Below are 19368 nucleotides of genomic sequence, written 5' to 3' on the forward strand. Positions count from 1 at the left end.
TGCTCAGAACAACCAGAAAATGAATGAAGAGGATGATAAAAGAATGTCCAGCAATGACGGGCAATGCACGAAGATGTCACCCCACCCCACCCCCATCAAGATGAAGACCGCTGCTGAATGGTTACATGGAGGCAGCGAGGAGCAAAGTAGAGGAGGAGAGAGATACGCCATGTAGACAGGGGCTGAGGCAAGGAGTAGCTATATTTTTACATCAGATAAAATAAGCTTTGTATCACAAATGGTAAAAAGACACAATGGGTATTTAATCACAAAAGGATCAATTCAACCAGAAATGTAAATGTATTCGCCCATTACCAAAGTACCCAAGTAGAGAAAGACAATATCATTAGATCCCAAGGGAGAGATGGGCGATGTGGCAACAGTAGTGGCCGGTGGCATTAAGCCCGGCATTTCAGAGGCAGGGACAGGTGAACTCTGAGTTTGAAGCTACCCTGGTCTATAAGGTCGGTTTCAGGCCAGCCAGGGCTATGTAGAGAGACTGTCAAAGAAATGAGCGAATAGTGGAGGCTTCACTGCTTTTAGCAATGGGTATGTCAGCCAGATTTTAAATATCAACCAAGAAACATCAAAATGAAACTATACTATTAGAGTAAACGGTCAAACAGACACTTGCAGAGCATTTCATCTGACAGCTAGGCACATGGGCACATCATCGTGAGGAAACTTATCTAAGGTCAGTACCACGCCCAAAACAAGTCCCAGCAATTGTAATTAAATAAAGACAGTATCACCTCTGAGCACAAAGGAATCAAACTAGAAGTCAACAAAAGAAATTTGTAAGTCGTACAAATACACTGAAATTAAACAATACTCCCTTGACATTCCATCAATGAACAGATCGAAGGGGATAGTTAAACTTTTTTTAAAAAACAGAAATTAAGTACAACATGAAAATCTGTGGGATAGAGCAGAAGTAACAAGAAGGAAGTTTATAGCAATTAAGCACTTATATTTAACAAAAACGTGTTTCAAATAAACATCTTAATGAGGCAAGTAAAAGCCAGAGAAGAGCTGAACAGAAAGAAATGTTAGCTACCCTCTTAAATCCTTCACCATTCTTGCCCGGCATAGCACTGGATGTCTTTAGACTATCAGGACTGAGACGTAAGTCGGAAAGGAAGGAATAGTGAAATGACCAGTTTCCAAACAGCATGACTCTAGGGAGAGGAAAAAAGCCCAATCCCCACCAAAGCTGTTAGAAGCAAGTGGATTCAGATCGATGGCAGGCCAACAGACAAAGATGAGTCATGCTTGCACTCAACGATAACAAGAAAGAAGTCAAGGAAGCACTATTCGCAACAAATAAAGTGCCTACAAGCAAATTTCACAGAAGGGCGGATGTATCTACAACAAACTGCCAACCTGGTGAAAGGAATTGACCACAACTTCTCAAAATTGTAATCCCAGGTCTTGGGAAACAGAGACAAGTGGATCTTTGTGAGTTATAAGTCAACTTGGTCTACATAATGAATTCGAGGGTTGACAGGACTAAAACAAAATGAAAAAAAAAAATTCTGAGCTAATACCAGCAAACCAGAAGCGTTAGAATTCTTCACTTCAGAGCCTTCCTGCAGAGTGCGGACCCAGATGGGGTGGTATTCCTTGACTTCTGAACATGCTAGCACATCCAAACAGAACCACTCGGCTTGCTAGTCAGCCCAACGGGGTAGCAGACCGAGAAGTAAGTCCTGCTTACAGCCAACTCATCTTTGACAAAAGTGACAAGAGTCTCTTCAATAAATGACTCCAAGAGAACAATAACATTTTCATAAGACTGGATCTCCATCTAAGTATGCCATGGTTCTTCTAGAAAACAACAGGGGAAATGCTTCAGGGCATTAATCTGGACAATGAATTTTTTTAGTACAATCCCAAAAGCATAGTCAATAAATAACATCGGAAAATAAGAATACATCGAACTAAAAAAAAAAAAAAAAACTTGATACAGCAAACAGTGAAGACTCTACAGAATGGGGGGAGATGGCTGTGAACTATCTGGCAAGGAAATAATTACCAGACTATGAAACTTAAGCAATAGATCTGGGGAATGGGTAAAAACAGTTACATGACCAAGTGGCATTAGTCACATGCGAAACGGAGATCAAAACCACAGGGCAGTGTCTCACTCCAGTTAAATGACTGTTTATCCAAAAGACCAAACACACTCTCTTTGGATATGGAGAAAGAGGACGCCTTATCACTGCTAGGATTGCAAAGTAGTATAACCATAAGAGGAGGCAATGTGGAAGAGCTTCCTCAAAAATGAGTGCCAAAGCTACTGCGTCGTCCACCAGTTCCAGTAGTAGCCATGGGAACTGAAACCATTATGTTGAGGAGGTACCAGCACTCAGGGTTGTCACAGCACTGTTCCCAGCAGCCAAACTGTGGAATCAATCTGTCTGTCATCAGATAAACAGAGAAAACCTAGCCTGTGTGAACAGGAGACTAGACCACTTTCCCACCACTGAGGTGTGACTTATAGTCAACAGTCTCCCCCTGTGTCTGCCCTGTGTGAGCTCCAGGAGGCTCTCCCTTCCCAGTGCTTCCTTCCCTGACCTCACATACTGCTCTGACTTCTCATACTGAGCACTTTGGGGAGCCCTTCCCAGGCCCTTGGCTGGGGGAAATTATCAGGTTCCTTCACCCCAACCTAAAAACATCCTCCAGGCAGTTCAGTCAGTGCAGTCAAAGATCAACTAATTTTATTTCTGCTTTAAGGGTCGTTGCCTTCCCAGATCCTAAGAGCCATTTCTGTGTGTCCATTTCTGCTCCGCATTTTGATTCAGGAGAGCAGGCGAATATGGTCCCTGAGACTGGCTTGACCTATTTTTTTTTTTTTTGTTCTCTTTGTTTTATTTTCTGATTTTATAAAAGGAACATATATTTGGACTTTTGTTATAGGAAAGTGAAAGCCATAAAGTTTTCTTTTTCACTCAGTTTCAAAGCTGTATGAGATGGAAGTGCATTTTCTGAAAGTCTAGTTGGACTTTTCAGCGGGTTAAATCAGATTTATAATTAAAATAGGTATGCTTTGAGCTTTATAAGAAATAAACAGCCAAGGCAGGAATGGTGATCCGGACTGCAGGGATGGCTGTCCAAGTTACGGAACTTTCCAACTTGGCTTCACACTGGCACCATGAAGCATAAAACGGTCTCCATCCCCAGCCTTCAGCCCTAAGGGCTGCCGACATTATTCCTTTGGTCACTTGGTAACCAGGCCTCGACCTGCATCAGAAAGAAATAAAAAAGCAGAGTGGGGAATTGAGACTCGTTTCTGCATTGCCCGGGAGCTTTGGCAAGAGAGGATTCATCTTGAAAGTGAATCTCAAAACACGCATGTGGAGCTGAACACGGTTGGGTTTCCTTTGCTGTTGGACCCTAACCGAGCATTAAAATGCCAGGCCTGTTCTAATTTGGGTTGAAGAACATCTTGCCCCACTTTGATTGCAGTTAGAATAATTTTAGGATACATATGGGTTCACTCTCATTTTATAGCTAGCTACTTTTCTTTTTCCAGTACATGGAAGGAAATTAGGGTTTGAGATAGCTCATTAACTTTTTTTTTAATGGGGTAACTGCATTTCAATTTTAAGTTCAAAGCCATCTCTCTCTCTTTTAAATTTATTTTTGTTTTATATGCAATGATGTGTATTGCCTGCATGAATGTCTGTGTGGAGGTGACAGAGGCCCTGAAACTGGAGTTACAGACACTTGTGAGCAGCCTCATGGGAGTGGAACCTGAATTCTCTGGAAAAGCAGCCAGTGCTCCTAACCACTGAGCCATCTCTCCAGCCCCCTGGAAACATCCCTTAAAGAGATGGCCCAAGGTCATAGCTGTATAGTGGCACTCTAGCTCTCTGTCTCTCCCTCTAGATGAAGAACTGCTGGACGTCTCTGCATCCGTCTTACCGGAATTGAAGAGGGAAACATACGGCCAGATCCAAGTGTGTGCAAAAGAGAGGCTGGCGCGGTATGGTTCCTTCAACACAGTTCAGACGTCTGAGAAGATACAGAGAAAAGTGAGCTCCGAACCCAGCAGCCCACAGGGAGGAAAGCAAGGTATCTACCCTCGTTTAGCCCTTGGAGTCCGTTGGCTGCCATGGAGGAGTATCCTTGGCGATATGCAGGCATTTTCAAATTATCTCTCTAGACCAGGCCATTTTTTTTCTTTTTGCAAGCGCCAACTTTTCACTTGCCTGAAGTCAAACAATTATTGGCTGCAGAAGACATGCTGACTTCACACTGTGTGAGCATAGCCCCACGCCTGAAATCGATCCAGGCATTCTCGATCAATTGGCTTGCTGTGCTTGACCTCCTCGATATGTCCCAGATGTTTATGACTTGGGAAACAAGACTTGTTTTGCTTTCTTGCTTATTCTTAATGAGACCTGGAGTCGTCATTAACAGCTGACTTCTGGAGATTGCTCTTTTTGAAACAAAACCTGAACAGATTTGAGGTAGCCTTCACAATCCCTACCCTGTGAGGAATGGTCTCTGTTGTGTGTATCCATGCACCTTAGGCTCCTTCTGTATTTGCTAACCTTCACGTTCCCTTCCAGGGTCAGCCTATTCCCTGGAAATTGGAAGTCTGGCAGCCATCTACAGACAGAAAGTAGAAGATAATTCGCAGTAAGTAGCCTTCAAGAACCCAGAGTGTGTTCTCTTCTACTTCTTAGTGTTAATTTTGGCCATACTGAAATCGATCTGTCGCAAAATGCATTTTTTTAAGCCACTCTTTTTATGAAGGAGTGACACATCTTTCCCTATGTGCCAACCCTGAGATAATATGACGCAGATGCCTGGAAACTGGCCCTTAAGCTACCACAGCTTAAAGGAAGCAAAATGGAAGAAACCAACAAACTGAGAAGAGCTCTCGAGTACTAGCCTTGCTTCCTCCTCCCGATAGCTCAGTTATCTAATAAACACTGGGTGTTTTTCCAGCAGCCTTCGTGTTTATTACCCTCTGTACCAGCAGCCTTTTCAGAGGCTGAGGTATTTATCCTCATTAAAGAGGGAAGAAACTAGAATCCCGAGATGTTGAATAAGTGGTCCAAGTTCATACAGCTCACGCGGCGGCTGATCAAAACCCCTCTGAGTTAAATGTGCAATGTGATTTTGAAGGTATCTTCGTGCAGTAAAGAAGGGATAAGAGAGAGTTTTAACGGAAGGTGTGGGAAGAAACAGACTATATGGCAGGGCTGAGGAGAGACCTGGAATGCTAATTAGTGTAGCTGCCATTTGTGCAGGCAGGATAGTTAAATGAACTATCATTAGTAAGAAGCATTTCAGGGGTGGGTGGGCATCGTGAGGAGAAAGGCTGATGACCCAAGTCCCAGTTCCCGAAAGTTGCCCTATGACCTTCACACATGGGCCATGATACCTGCACTCACACACACACACACACACACACACACACACGTATAAAAACAATTTCAAAAGTCTCTCAACCAAATATGAATAAAAAGGAAGCATTTGCGTAAAGGTCTAACTGGAGAAAGTGTTGAAATTCAAGAGGGTTTGCATCCACCCGACACACAGTAAGAGCTAATGTAGGTTCCACAAAGGAGATCCTCCTGGCCGAGATTAATAGTCAGAGTGGGAAGCAGACACGGTCTCTGGGTGTGCAGGTCTCAAACGAGGAGTGTGTGGTGGTTCCCATCCGCCCCGTGCAGATCGGAGCCATGTCTGCTGAACACAGAAAGACTGCGGACAGTGTAAGACGGTGACCTAGTAGTCAGAGGCATCGGGGGTCGGGTCGTGGTGAGCTTCCTGGTGGAGAGGGAGGGCTTGACAGCCGTGGCCGTTGAACACATCAGTGGTTGATGGACTCCGCTGCAGCCTGGTGACTTTCAGACCTCAGTTCTTTGCCTAGGGAGACTGCAGTTGGAGAGAACAACTCATCTTTGCAAAGCTGACCCTGGGTAAAGTGTGTCTGATCTGTGACAGCCAGCAGAAATCCACATCCTCTGCTTACCAGAGGTTAATCTAGTTCAACACATGAACTAAGCCCACTAGCATATTGAATATGTGGGAGGGTTTTTAATGTATAGAAGTCCCAAACAACTTAAACTGGGACTTAATTTTGAATAAGGACTGCCTAAGCATACTTTATTAATACTGAGCAAACTTAGAGAGTAACAAAGTGCCAACCTAGTAGATAAGCTTACTTCCTTGTTGCTCAATCCCCGCCCCCACACACACACTGAATTCTAGACAAACTAGACTAGCTTTCCTTTACATCAGGCTGGCCCAGACTCCCGTCTACTCATACTCTCCCAGTCACTGGGAACCTGGCCTTTAACCGTCCATCAGACCTGCCGCGAGGCTCAGCTTCACATCTTTAAGAGGGTGGATTAACTTCTGAGCTTGGTTTGGGTTTTCCTCAGTAATAAACAGGAACGAGAGTAGCTATGAGTATATAGTATTTTACGCTTCAGGACCAAATGCCTGATACTCGATAACCAAACAGCTAGGGAGGAACCAGCTTCTGCGGTCACCTGAGAACCCCAACATCTCTTGCACATTGGCACTTCATGTCATCCCTTGCCACCCATCCAGAGTCTGCCTCCGTGTGACAAGGGAGGACATTTGAACATCATCTAAGCAGTCTTATGTCACTTCTACCTAAGAAAGCTGAGAATTGGGAGCTGTGACAGAGCTCAGATTCTTGATGGTATACATTGTATCTTTTTATTTCAGGGGGGAAACCTTTGTCAGTAAGAGAGCGGTGCCTCCAGCAAGCGTCGTAGACCCCACCCTCCCCGTGGAGTCCGAGTACTGTGTCAAGCCTTTAGCCCAGCCCGTATTTTCTGTTGCTCAAACAGATTTGCCCGCCTACTCTGCACAGAATGGTCTGAGCGGACAAGTAGGTGTCCCCGTTCCTTCTGCAGCCTCTGAGGCAGAGAGCTTAAAGCCAGGTCTGCTCGCCAGCCAGCCCCTGGTCTACGTGCCCTCCACTCCACTCTTCATGCTGTACGGGAGTGTACAGGAGGGACTGTCCCCAGAGTCAAGATCAGAAGAGGATGGTGGTAGCTCGGATGTCCCAGCTGACCTGTCAGTGATGCCCTCTGCTCAGAAGCGCCTGTGTGAGGAGAGGGATTCTCAGGAGGAGGAGGAGCCTGCCACGAAAAGACAAAGTCAGGAATTTGAAGACAGCCCCTTATCCCTAGTTATGCCCAAGGTAAGGGAGTGTGGGTGAGTGTGTCTGGTGCCAGCTTGTTAGCTACGAGTTTAATGAAATCATGCGCCCTCAATCGGTATAGTCTGGAACAGGACTACATTTTCATGTGTTCCTCACATGTCTCATGGAGCACCAGACTTGGCTTTCCCAAAATAATCTCATCATAAGATAATACTATAAGAAAAATGATTTTTATTTAAAGGAAAGAAGTCACACTTCTAAAATAGCCCCCCTAGAAAATGTATATAGAAGAAAAAATATTGCCTGTTAGTACAGAGTAGCAAGCACTGTTAACATGTTTGTGTCTTTCTTCTCAGTCTTTTTTTATGAAATTAAAAAAAAAAAAAAAACAAGTTTGGAAACATTACAGAAATCATTTGGGCCCTGGAAAAAGTGGGGCTCCTGAGCCAAGAACATGGATGCCTCTGGAGGGCTGGGACTGGACTGGGTCGGCTCTCTTCACGGCGCAGAGATCCTGGTTCCTTAGCTACAGAATGAAAAAAACAAGAGAGACTGAGAGACAACCACAGTGCTTTCTTCATAGCACTTCCGGTGGGCCTGGATAGGCCAGGCCCGCGGCACGGAAATCACTCCATTAACTAAGATAATAGTCTCATGCATTAAAAAAAATTAATTCTACCTTTCTCTTGCCAAAATGGGCTTTTCTGATTTTATACACACACATACACACACACACACACGGCCCAGCATTTTGGATTAGAAATGTAAGGAGCCGGTAAGTTTCATCACAGTGGAGAGAGGTACAAGCGGGTAGAAGCATCTCAGAGTAACCAGAGTGGATTATGTACGTGCGTGAAATCGTCAAAGAACTAACTTAGGGGGAAGCAAATCAAATGTTTATTCATAAACCGAAAGAGAAGAAAAACCATGCAAGGCCTGACAAGCACGTGCTGTCAGACACCAAGGCGGCTCTGGGTCAGCCCACATCTCTTAGAAGACCTTAAGACAGCCGTCCCCAGCCTTTCTAATGCTATGGCCCTTTAATACAGTCCCTCATGCTGTGGTGACCCCGGCCCCCAGCCATAAAATTATTCTTGTTGCTACTTTGTAATGGTAGTTTTGCTACTGTTATGAATTGTTATGTCATTTTCATTGTTACAAATTGACCCAGAGGTCACACTCTAACCCTAGGAGAGATGCTTCAGCATCAACACTCCTTACTGGTTACTAGCATAGGGGCTTCTCCTTCATAGTCTGAATACCATGGTCAAATTGGCATTAGTATAACCTCTATCCTGTCTGTACTTAGGCGCCACAAGCCTACACATACATACAGACCTGCTTCCCTACTGTACCTATGAATAGAATCAAAACAACTGAGCCGTTAATCCAAATGACACATGGCTGTTCTCTAGTCTATGTGGTAGATAATTTAAGAAAACTCTTCTAAACTTGATGACTGGGATTTTTACTTGGCTTTTCTGCCTTCTGGTTTGATTGTCCTTAGAAACCCCCAAGTTCCACAGACCTCGCCTGTCCTGCGACCTTGGGAAATGGGAGATCTACACCCCTGGAAAATGCCTGTGTTAAGGGTCAGCTCCCTGCTACGGAAGAAGTTTCAGGAAAGGCTGCCCCAAACTACTTTGTGGCATCCGAATGTGGAAACCCAGCAAGAAATCCAGACACTGAAAAGCCTTCCAACGAAAATGAGATCACCAAAGACCCCTCCCTGCTGCAGTATCTCTATGTGCAGTCTCCTACAGGTAAGGGGTTCCTGAGGCCTTCACACTGCTTCACACTGGGCTAACATCTTCACTGGTGTCACCTGACCAGAGAGAAGTTTATAGACATGTTATACCCATCTCACTCCTGGCCTCCTTAAATGAAAGGTGAGACTGCTGGTCTCCATTCACTAACTACAGAGGAAATAAAATACATGGGGTTTTTAGGGGTTTGGGTGGGGATTAGATTTTTGTATTTGTCCTTTTGATTCAAGCAAATCTGGCACTGGTTCAGAGTGATCGTTTGAGTGTGTCAGTGATTGGGCAAAACACAGACAGCATTCTGGAGGGAAGCAGCTGTAGAAATTTGGTGGCTAATCTTCATTATCAACTTGATTTCTTCCCTCCAGCTTCTTGCAGACTTAAATCTGGTCTGCCAGGCGAAGGAGATGGGTGTTTCTCACAATATTTGTCTGTCGTGTCCTCAGCCTAGGGGGTTGAGTCTAGGACAAGTTGGTGTTGGGATGCTTGAAGGAGTTAGCATAGACCTAGCCAATGCTGAACTGAACTTATAGCGCACAGTACAGGATTTGTTAGTTCAGTTAGTTGGTGGGCTGGTTGGTTTCTTTGGCTTTTTTATTATTTCTCAACCATAAACCATTATTCAACAGTCTAAGGGAAACACATGAACTCCTCAAAATGCTTACAAAGCAAACAACTTAGTAAACAGGGTTACAAAATAACAAATATAGTAAGGTTAAAGGTGGAAGGACATTTTTAGTTATTCACACTATTAAAAAGACCAGTAGCAAGTTCAAAGAGTCTCCACACTTTTCAAAGCTCTGGTGAACATAGCGTGGTGGGAAGGCTTGCAACCGACAGTCAGAACCTGCTGCGTGTGTGGATAGGTGGCACCCCGAGGACAACCTCAGATGTCCCCAAGGGTCCTCCTGTCTCCACCTCCTTGGCCCTGGGATTGCAAGTATGCACCAGCATGCCTGGCTTTCTGTGGGTGTTGTTTGTTTTTGTATACAAAGCTCGGTCAGCTTCAGGTCTTCATGCTTGCGGGAAGCACTCTCAAGTGAACTGTCTCCCCGGGCCCTGTATCTGTACTTCTCAATATTGACAAAGTATTATTAAATACTGTTGTGATCGTTGAGGAAAACGTAAATTTTTAGTTACAAGTTTGTAATAATAGAAATAGGCCCCCCCACACACCCCGCTAACATTTCATTTTCCCCTTCATTTTGGATTCAGTGCAATTCCTCCTGAGAACCCTCAACAGGAGGATGGGGAACTGGTTCATTGAGGACCTCAGTTCAAATCCCCTGAGCCCACATAAAGCTAGGCACACTGGTGCATGTGCCCACACCCCCTACACTCCTGTGGGGAAATGTGAAGCTGAGGTGTGAATCCTCTTGGGCCAGCTAGCCTAGTTTGTGCAACAGAGAGCAAGAGCCCCTGCCTCACAGTGGAAGGTGAGGACACAGCATTCAAAGTGTTCCTCTTATGTCCGTGTGTGTCTACATTCACACAGGATGCTCAGAGCCACAGAGAAAAATAAAATAAAAAGAATCCTCCACAGGCACTGACCACAAGACCCTGCATATAGCCAGGCAGTGGTGGCACACTCTTTAACTCCAGCACTTAGGAGGCAGAGGCAGGCAGATCTCTTGAGTTCGAGGCCAGCCTTAGCCAGGATTTTATTGCTATGAAGAGACCATATACCATATAGCCATGACAACTCTTAGTAAAACAAACAAACAAAAATTTAATTTGGCGCTGGCTTACAGTTTCAGAGGTTTAGTCCCTTAGCATGGCAGGAAGCCTGGCAGTGAGCAGGCAGCAGGAGACTGTTATACTGGTCGCAGTGTGAGCATAAGAGACCTCAAAGCCTGACCGCACAGTGATACACTTCTTCCAACAAGGCCACACCTCCTAATGGTGCCACTCCCTGTGGAACAAGCATTCAGACACAAGACTCTATGTGAGCCAGGCCTATTCAAACCACACTGGTCTACAGAGTGAGTCCCAGGGCAGCCAGGACTACACAGGGTCGAAACCTGTCTCAAAAACAAAGACCCTGCAGGGAAATGCTGGCACACAGTCTTGCCACCCATGTGATGTAGCTGTCCTGTCAGCTGCAGGAGCACAGCAAGACTGATCGCCATAAATAGGGAGAAAGTGCCCTCCATCACTGACGCATCATGGACTTCACTGGGGCCGGGAGAGATGTGAACGTGAATGGGATCCTGTATTTGTGGTTTTTCACTTAGTTTTCCTTCTCTTTCAGGGTTAAATGGTTTTAACATGCTCTTACCAGGCACTCAAACCCCCCACGCCGCGGCCCCCTCCCCGGCTCAGCTGCCATCCTTCGGTGTTCCCTGCATGTTCCTACCGTCTCCAGGCCTGGGCCCCTTTCCAGTCCTCTATTCTCCCGCAATACCCGGGCCCATTTCTTCAGCCCCTGGCACTCTCCCAAACACGGGACCCATGAACTTTGGCTTGTCCACCCTGGGATCTGCCTCTCATCTCCTCATCAGCCCGGCAGCCATGGTCAATCCAAAGTCATCCACCCTCCCCTGTGCAGATCCCCAACTTCGGTGTCAGCCTTCACTCAACCTGAGTCCGGCGATGCCAGGCTCACACAGCATCGTCCACCCCGAGTCCCCAAGCTACGTGAGACATCCAGTATCGATGGTAAAGGCAGAGCAGGTGAGACCCAAAGCTCCCTTGTTCCGTCACGGAGTGCGCCTATATATAGTTAGCTTTCCTCCTAGCCACTTGACCGATACAGAGAGGTATTACATCAGGCTCTGGTTTTCATTGTGAACCCAGTGTTAATTGCTTATTCCATAAAGCACTGGGCTCCAAGACAAGAGAAGTCATGCTTTCAGACAAATCTTTACAGTGGCATCCCACTTCCCAGCAGCAAAAGGAACCTTACGGTTATAGGAGGCCATCATCCTTGGGCTGCCTCCCTGTTGTTCATCTCTTTAGGCTGTTTAAGGAGGCCATCCTGAGTCAGCTCCACATCGCTTGGTTCTACAAGTTCTTTTCTGCACCCACCATTTCTTAAAACATACCGCCTGGGAGCTGAGATCTCACACACACTCATAAAACACACACATGCAACTGGTGCCCGAGTAGTTGGTTCTGCAACAGTCTGTGGGATTCTTTTTGTAGTCCTCCTGTCAGTAAAAGTCTGTTAAAAACTCTTATAAGACAGCGCTCACAGTCACTACTTACTCCCCCCAAAACATCATTCTGTTTGGCTGAAACTCCTCAGTCAAGTTATGCAGAGTCTCTGAAGTTTGCTACATATTTAAATAGTCATTAATTTTTAGACACAATTTGGCTTTGGTTTGGTTTTGCAGTGCTGGGAATCGAACCTTTGGCTCCACATAGGTTAGGCAAATGCTCTTCTGCCACTGCTCCATATTTCTTGCCTGAACGTACACTTTTTTGAAAAATAATAATTTTATTGAATCTTTAAGAATTTCAAACAGTGTATTGTGATTCTATTTATCTCCTCCCAACTCCTCTCTGAGCTTCTCCTCCCTCCCTCACCATCCAATGCTGTTTTCTCTGTCTTTCTAAGCCCTCTCAGTTCAGTTTGTATTGGACAGCCACTCCTGGGCATGAGGCCTGCTCCAGAATGTGGTCAGTATAGCTGGTGTCCCATTAAAGAACACTGCCTTTCTCTTTCCCAGCCCAGTCAGCCACCAGCAGCTACTCCCCAGCTAGTAGTGGGACATTGTGCCCACTTCCTGTCCCTGCTGGATTGTTTTATTCTTTTTTTTAATTTTTTTAAATACAATTATAATTACATCATTTACCATCTTCCCTTTCCTCCCTCCAACCCTTCTCATATACACACACCTTCTTAAATTAATGGCATCTATTTCTTTAATAGTTGTTACATATGCATTATATATTCCTAAGTATATATGTGTTTGTATGTATGTATACACACTATATACAGATATAGATATATATACACATATATATACATATATATAGATATGTATGTATGTATATAATTTCAGGGCTGACCACTTGGTTGTTGGATAGCCAGTTCGGAAGCTCTTCCCTGGGAAAGACTATTGATTAACACTCTCAGTCTCTCTGTAGTCCCCTAGAGTACTATGTCTAGTGTTGAGCCCCCATGAGATAGATCTTTGTCTGGCCTGAGTTTGTACACTTTATGAATACTGTCACAGTACAGTACGGACATCTATCTCATCAGTACAATGCCTTTTGACTGCTAATTACGAGCACCGATCTGGGCAGTGTAGGAGCCAGAGCATTAGCAGCATCCTGCTCCCTTCTATTTCGGGGCACATAATGAGGATGGATGTTAGCAGAAAGGACCACAAACACGTTTGCTTTGCATCTCCCAAAATACCAGGATTTTCTCACGTAATTATTCTAGCCCCGTGAAGTTGATATTCATCCCTGATGGGGATGCAGAGACTGAGGGACATGAGGGGCGGGGGGGATGAAATAATTTGTCCAGTATCGCAGAGCTAGTGACAGCAGAGGCCATGACCCTGGCCTCTAGACCTTGACCACATCTGTAACACTTTTTGGTAGGCTGCTTTTCTGTACCCAAGATTCTCAGCATTGTGCTAAGGGTTGGCTGAGTAGGGTAGATGAGAAGACAGGCAGCTTAGTGACGTCCAGTGGGAAAAGATCCCCTACTTGGAGCGCAAAACATCATTTCCCTTATGCTTCTCTGTTTAGTCTCCTGCACCAGGAACTCCCAAGAACATCCAACGGAGACATCAGGAGACATTCTTCAAGACTCCTGGCAGCCTTGGCGATCCTGTCTTTAGAAGAAGAGAAAGGAACCAATCACGAAACACTAGCTCAGCCCAGAGGAGACTAGAAATCTCTAGCAGCGGACCTGACTAGCCTGATGCTTCAGCGGGTGGGGTGGCCTCAGTACCTGACGTTCCCTGTGTCCCAGACAAATGTCCTAAGTGGAACATGGGCCACCCCGGTCCTCAGCTTGTGTCCTTGCTCTCACTCGATCCACTGGTTCTGCTAACTGCCCGATATCATGAGTCATCTAGTTTCCTGGAAGTAATGATTACTAATTATGCGTTTCGTACCACCTAGCGTCCAGGCTGTGCTCTCGGTGTGGCCGAGGCATTGCTGTGTGACTGCTGTGGTTTTTCTGAAGCAGGGTTGCCTAGCACTTAACCAGGGTGTTGGTGATGTGCCTCTCCACCTGCCCTGAGCAAGTCTGTAGTGAGAACTGTCTCTGCAGCCTAAACACGCTACTGCTTCCTTAGGCTCCAGGAAGCCACCTTCAGTGAGGAATCCTACGGTATTATTTATTTTGTCCCGGAAGCGGGACTTTACTGCACAAAGTTTACAACAGCATCCTAACATATCTTCAGGGTATCGCGACTTGAATGTTTATACTTTTTTGTTGTTGTTATGATTTGCCCTGCACTTATTCTACAACTTATTAATAATGTGGATAAATGTATATACGTGATAAATGTCAAGACCAAAATAACTGTGAATGCTACACCTAGCCATTAATGAACTATGCTGACCCCTCTGGAGTTGTGGGAATGAAAACTGAAGTCTAGGTGCCTCATGGCTGCTCCTCCAGTTGGGTCTCACTGTTTGAAACAAAACAAATGTTCCCATGCTCAGCTGCCAAGCCCCGTGGATCCTAATTTGAATATTCACTGTAGAGTGCCCGGGGCCTTCTCACAGTTGCTGTTTATAATAAGACGAATCAGGATGGCAGAGCGGAGTGGAGACCATCGGAACCTGGATATGAGTTTTGGTTGAATTGTGAAGCACAATGACAGGGAGATATAGAGCAATAGACAATTCTTTTCTTTTTCTTTTACACATTCTCCTTGTGTTTGGAGGAGAAGGGGCATTCTGTCCATTTCCAAGAGTGTTCATTCATACGTTCCGTGGTCCACCCAGAAGAAGCGCGGTGAGCACAGGGGTTGGCTGTTTGAACAAATAGTTCTGGAAAGTGCATGTGGCCTTATGGTCCCCTGTGTTGTACACCGATGTTACCACACACTTGTCTCTTCAAAGTCAACCTTTACTTTTCTACTTCCTTTTTCTCCTTCCAGTCTGTTCTATTTAAACATCTTAGAGTCTTAATATAAGGCTATTTTTCCTCTGTATTTCTGTACCCTGCGAAGGTTATAAAAAGGTAAAAACATTAATTTAAGAGACTCTGGGAGTCTGATCAGCTTTATATTAACTACAGGATACTTTTAGCCTTACTACTCCCAACACTAGCTTTGGGAAACTTGAGATCGGTAGCCTGTTTAACACATTCGCTACTTAATCAAATTCTTCAACACTAAGCTTATAAAGTTGCAAAAAAAAAAAAAAGGTATTGTTCCCTTTTTAAAATTTTTTTTTTCTTGAGTCAGGTAAAAATTGCATGGTATTTATAAAGCCACACTGCTGGCTCCTTGCTGGAACATGAAAGTAACCCCTTTTCAGGAGTGACAGACATGCAGCGAGTGAGTCTTCTATGCACTGCTTGCTTTTAAAATCCGTCATGCATAGGAACTTCCACAAAGCATTTCCATCAAAAAAAAAAAAATCCACATTTTGATACAAACTTTTTTTCTTCTCTCGCTCCTGGATAGTCTTCATTTATTTTAACCCTTTTTGCTATACTTTCCTATTATTATACTTAATTATTCTGTTTTGTGAATTGACCATATTAACCTCAGAGAATTTATGATTCTTGGGAGGCATCAAGCAGTTCCATCCTCAGAAAACAAAAGTTACTTCTGTATGAGGGTCCCACTCGGTGTGGCTCCCGGCTCTTCCAGAAGACTGGCCTTTGAAGCTGTACGGCCAGATCTGAGTGCCTGAGATGGAGAAGCAGTGGCTTCCCGTTTAGTGCAAGAAGAGATAACTGTTCATGGAGGGCATGGGCTTTGAGTCAGCACTGAGAGGATGTGCTACCTCACACCATGCCGTTCGGGGTTTCCAAAACCCTGGCATTCTGGTACAAGAGTTGGGGTATAGCTTATACTTGAACCTACCTACTAAGTTTACACTGCTCAATGTAAGGTGCTATTTCTGTACTTAGGTAACTGTAATGTAAAGCTGCTGCCCGCTTAGCTCTTTGCACTGCTTGGCTTACGTAGGTGTTAATTTTATTGCTGCTTGCTGCTTCATTGTCCTGGGTTTTGGCTCTGCTCTTTCCTCGTGGCTCTATTATCTGTAGCCACCGACTTGTAACGCCACTGCTACATGTAAACTGATCTTTCCTTTTAGAAAAATACTAAGCTGTATAAAGTAGCAATGAAAATAAATGCATTTAGTAAGACATGTATGTTAGATTACTTTTAAAACATTTTCACTCTGTGTGTGTTCGTGTGTGAGATGGCGTGTGGGTGGAGGTGAGGTGACAACTTGTAGGAGTCAGTTTGCTCCTAAATTGTGAGTCCCAGGGATTAGATCAGTTGGTCAGCTTCAGTGGCAAGCATCTTTGCCTGCTGAGCCATTTCACTGCCCCTGGTTCTGTTCTTTGCTGCAGCTTATTGTAAAACTGCTAACAGCAGCGACAACAGCCACATGGATGCTTGAATCTTTTTACTGAGACCTTCCTGTAGTTCTCACAGGTGCACACACGCACAAAGCATCAGGCTGATCCGAAAGCGCAGGGACGGGGGAGGAGTTGGGCTTTTGGATCTTGTCCTTGTATCTGAAGTCCATCCAGTTGGAAGTTTGGAGCTTCCAGAGGAGACTGAAAGTCTACAGTACAGCCACCAAAAAATCAAAAGTGAGACCACCTTCCCAGTTCCTGACATTCATTAAAAGGCTTCTCAGTGTAAGACCAAAGCCTGTTAACTTGGGTTCCGCCCAACTCTCCAAACTCAGAGGGTGTGGTCCAAGACGCCTAGGTGTCAGCTCTGCTGTCATTGTTAGGTGAGACAGCCTAGTTCACACAGCTGGGACTTGAGTTGATTCACACAGGGGGCTTGACCCTGAACCTCTGTAACACAGGCAAATACCTTTCCCTCGGGCCATGGCTCCTCCCCACAGCCTCTGGTTTCTCTGCAGTCCACACAAACCAGCCACAGGCTGATCACATCCCCTTAGCCCACATCCAGTGCCCTTTCTCCTGACTAAGAAAGCCCAGTCAAACTCTACCCCAGCCTAATATCTCCCCGGTGAGTCAGTTACCAGAGTCACTTCCTGCTTCAGGAAGGCCTGGAAGCAGAGGCAGACTCCCTCGCTCCTGGAGGCGGACAGGGGTGTATAATTCAGATATTCTCACTAAGTCTATTTCTAGTTCCCATTTCCTCACACTTTCACAACCTCGAGAGTAAGGGAACTCAACAGATTTGTTCCTCTTTGTTCTTTTGGGTTTTTTGTTTGTTTGTTTTCCAATATCTCCATCACTTTGCAGAGCCCGGCGTCTTTGAAAGGCAACATCTGTAATAACCGATGCTGCCACCACACTTTAATATCCTGTTACAATATCCTTGCATTGTTCAGGATGTCCACAACACTAGATGACTGGATGATATTAAGTACTTAATATTTCACATGGAACAGAGTAGTTCTGGTGGTTGATTTGTTTGGGTGTTAAGGTTGATTCTGTGTCTTTGCTGGCCTGTATGCTTCCAGGTTTGAGAAACTACACCACAAACTAAAATGCTTTCCATTTTCCCACATCTAAATCCATCATTACATTGTAGCCCAGTGGTAACTTCATTTCAACGGCTCTTGGAAACAAGTGCTCTGAAGAGCCCGGGTGCTAATGGGTTAAGAAGTGGGAAGCACTGCTAAAATTAAGCAGTTTGTTAGAAAGGAGTGTGCCTGTGTGCCTGTATAAACGGTTGGGGGTGGGGCAGAGAAGTCATCCGGTGTCTTCCTCTACCACCTCCTACGTTCTTGTTGGGGGGATCTCAGCTCCCATGGTCCACCTGTCTGCCATCCCCTACCCCAGTTCTGGAATTGCAGATGTACACTGCTATTCACAGCTTTTATGTGGGTGCCAGGGATTTGAACTCAGGGCCTCATGCTTGTGCACCCAACACTTCACCCACTGAGCCAACTCCCTAGCCTTGCAGTTCACACTTCACTACAAAATTATAGGCTTAAGTTAGTAAGTGTATTGAACTTAACACATGAAAACATTCTCACTGAGTTTTAGGAGAAGTTGCTCTGAGAAGCAATGAATTAATCCCCCAAGCCCTCTAAACCTCTAACTTAGCACTTAGCTTCCTAGGGACGTAAGTCAGACATGACATATCTGTGCTATATGACCATCTCAAAGACATATCTCCAAAACAGTGGGCTAAAAGAGAGTTGCCATTAAAAAATATAAGTAATAGGGCTGGTGAGATGGCTCAGTGGTTAAGAGCATTGACTACCCTTCAGAAGGCCCTGAGTTCAAATCCCAGCAACCACATGGTGGCTCACAACCATCCTAATGAGATCTGACGCCCTCTTCTGGTGTGTCTGAAGACAGCTACGGTGTACTTAGATATAATAAATAAATAAACCTTTAATATATATATGTAATAATGATGATAATGATGATGGAGAGTCATTTCATTGCATGGCTTCTATAACATGACATTTACCTAAAATTATATCACATAGTGTATCCATTTTATTTCAGAAGAATGGGCTACACAGTGTATCTAATGCTTATAGAATGGATTTAGTCCTGCCGGTCCTGCCTGTAATTTGTAGTCGTATCCTAGACAGCTCTCTGTAACTCACGGGCACAAGCTTTCCAGTCTGTTACTGCTTTCAACTTGCCTTGCCAGCCATGCGAGGTACCCGCTATTGACTGCCGGCCCACGTCTACTCCCCCTTCTAGTTCTTATCCCAGGGATAAGACCTAGAAAACCTGACAGCTACATTTCTGAGACTCCAGTGCTGCTGAGTACTTGATGTGATACAGTGTGTGTATGTGTGTGTGTGTGTGTGTGTGTGTGTGTGTGTGTGTGTGTGTGATGGGAACATTGGTTTTGGTTATCAGGTTGGCACAAGTATCTCCTGCAGCTTTCTGCAGGATGTTTGTACATCCTCAGACACAGAGTTCCGAGATGCCACAGCTTACTCGGTCCCTAGAAATATGGGAGGAAGTGGTATGTGTTCCTTTGGAGCAGAGGCTGTGAGGTAGGGCTCATGGTTTTCTATGTCTGTTTTTCAACCTTAGCCAGGAAACCAGTTGTCCCAGACCGGGGTCATTTGGTCACGCAGGTCTGGAACAAGATAGAGATCCATGCCAGATCAGCTTGGAGGGAGCCTGCAGATGAGCAGACAGAAAACACATTTTCGAGCTTCTGAGATTGAGGGTTGCCTGCTACCTTGAATTTATGGCTATTTTGGCTGACACAATTTCAAAGCCTAATGGAAGCATGGCTTCCAACATGGCACAATTGCTGTGATGTTTCAGAAAATGAAAGTTTTCAGAATGGTTGTGAATCTCACAACATCTTTTTTTTTAACTCA

General features: G+C 44.9%; 1 protein-coding gene across 2 annotated transcripts in view; it reads left to right on the forward strand.

Moving 5' to 3' along the window:
* E2f7 (E2F transcription factor 7) overlaps positions 1–16221 on the forward strand; it is a 40091-nt gene extending 23870 nt beyond the window's left edge. Inside the window, exons 8-13 of one of the 2 annotated variants that reach the window (XM_031349235.1) lie at positions 3895–4080; positions 4581–4650; positions 6721–7201; positions 8670–8925; positions 11474–11598; positions 13630–16221. In XM_031349235.1, coding sequence (XP_031205095.1) covers positions 3895–4080; positions 4581–4650; positions 6721–7201; positions 8670–8925; positions 11474–11598; positions 13630–13800 — 1289 coding nt within the window. In that variant the 3' untranslated portion in view covers positions 13801–16221. Of the gene's footprint in view, positions 1–3894; positions 4081–4580; positions 4651–6720; positions 7202–8669; positions 8926–11176; positions 11599–13629 lie in introns of both variants that reach the window. The other variant, XM_031349234.1, reaches the window with a different exon arrangement.
* Positions 16222–19368: the final 3147 nt, after the last annotated feature.

This window comes from Mastomys coucha, unplaced genomic scaffold (assembly GCF_008632895.1).
Source record: "Mastomys coucha isolate ucsf_1 unplaced genomic scaffold, UCSF_Mcou_1 pScaffold4, whole genome shotgun sequence".
Classification (NCBI taxonomy): domain Eukaryota; kingdom Metazoa; phylum Chordata; class Mammalia; order Rodentia; family Muridae; genus Mastomys; species Mastomys coucha.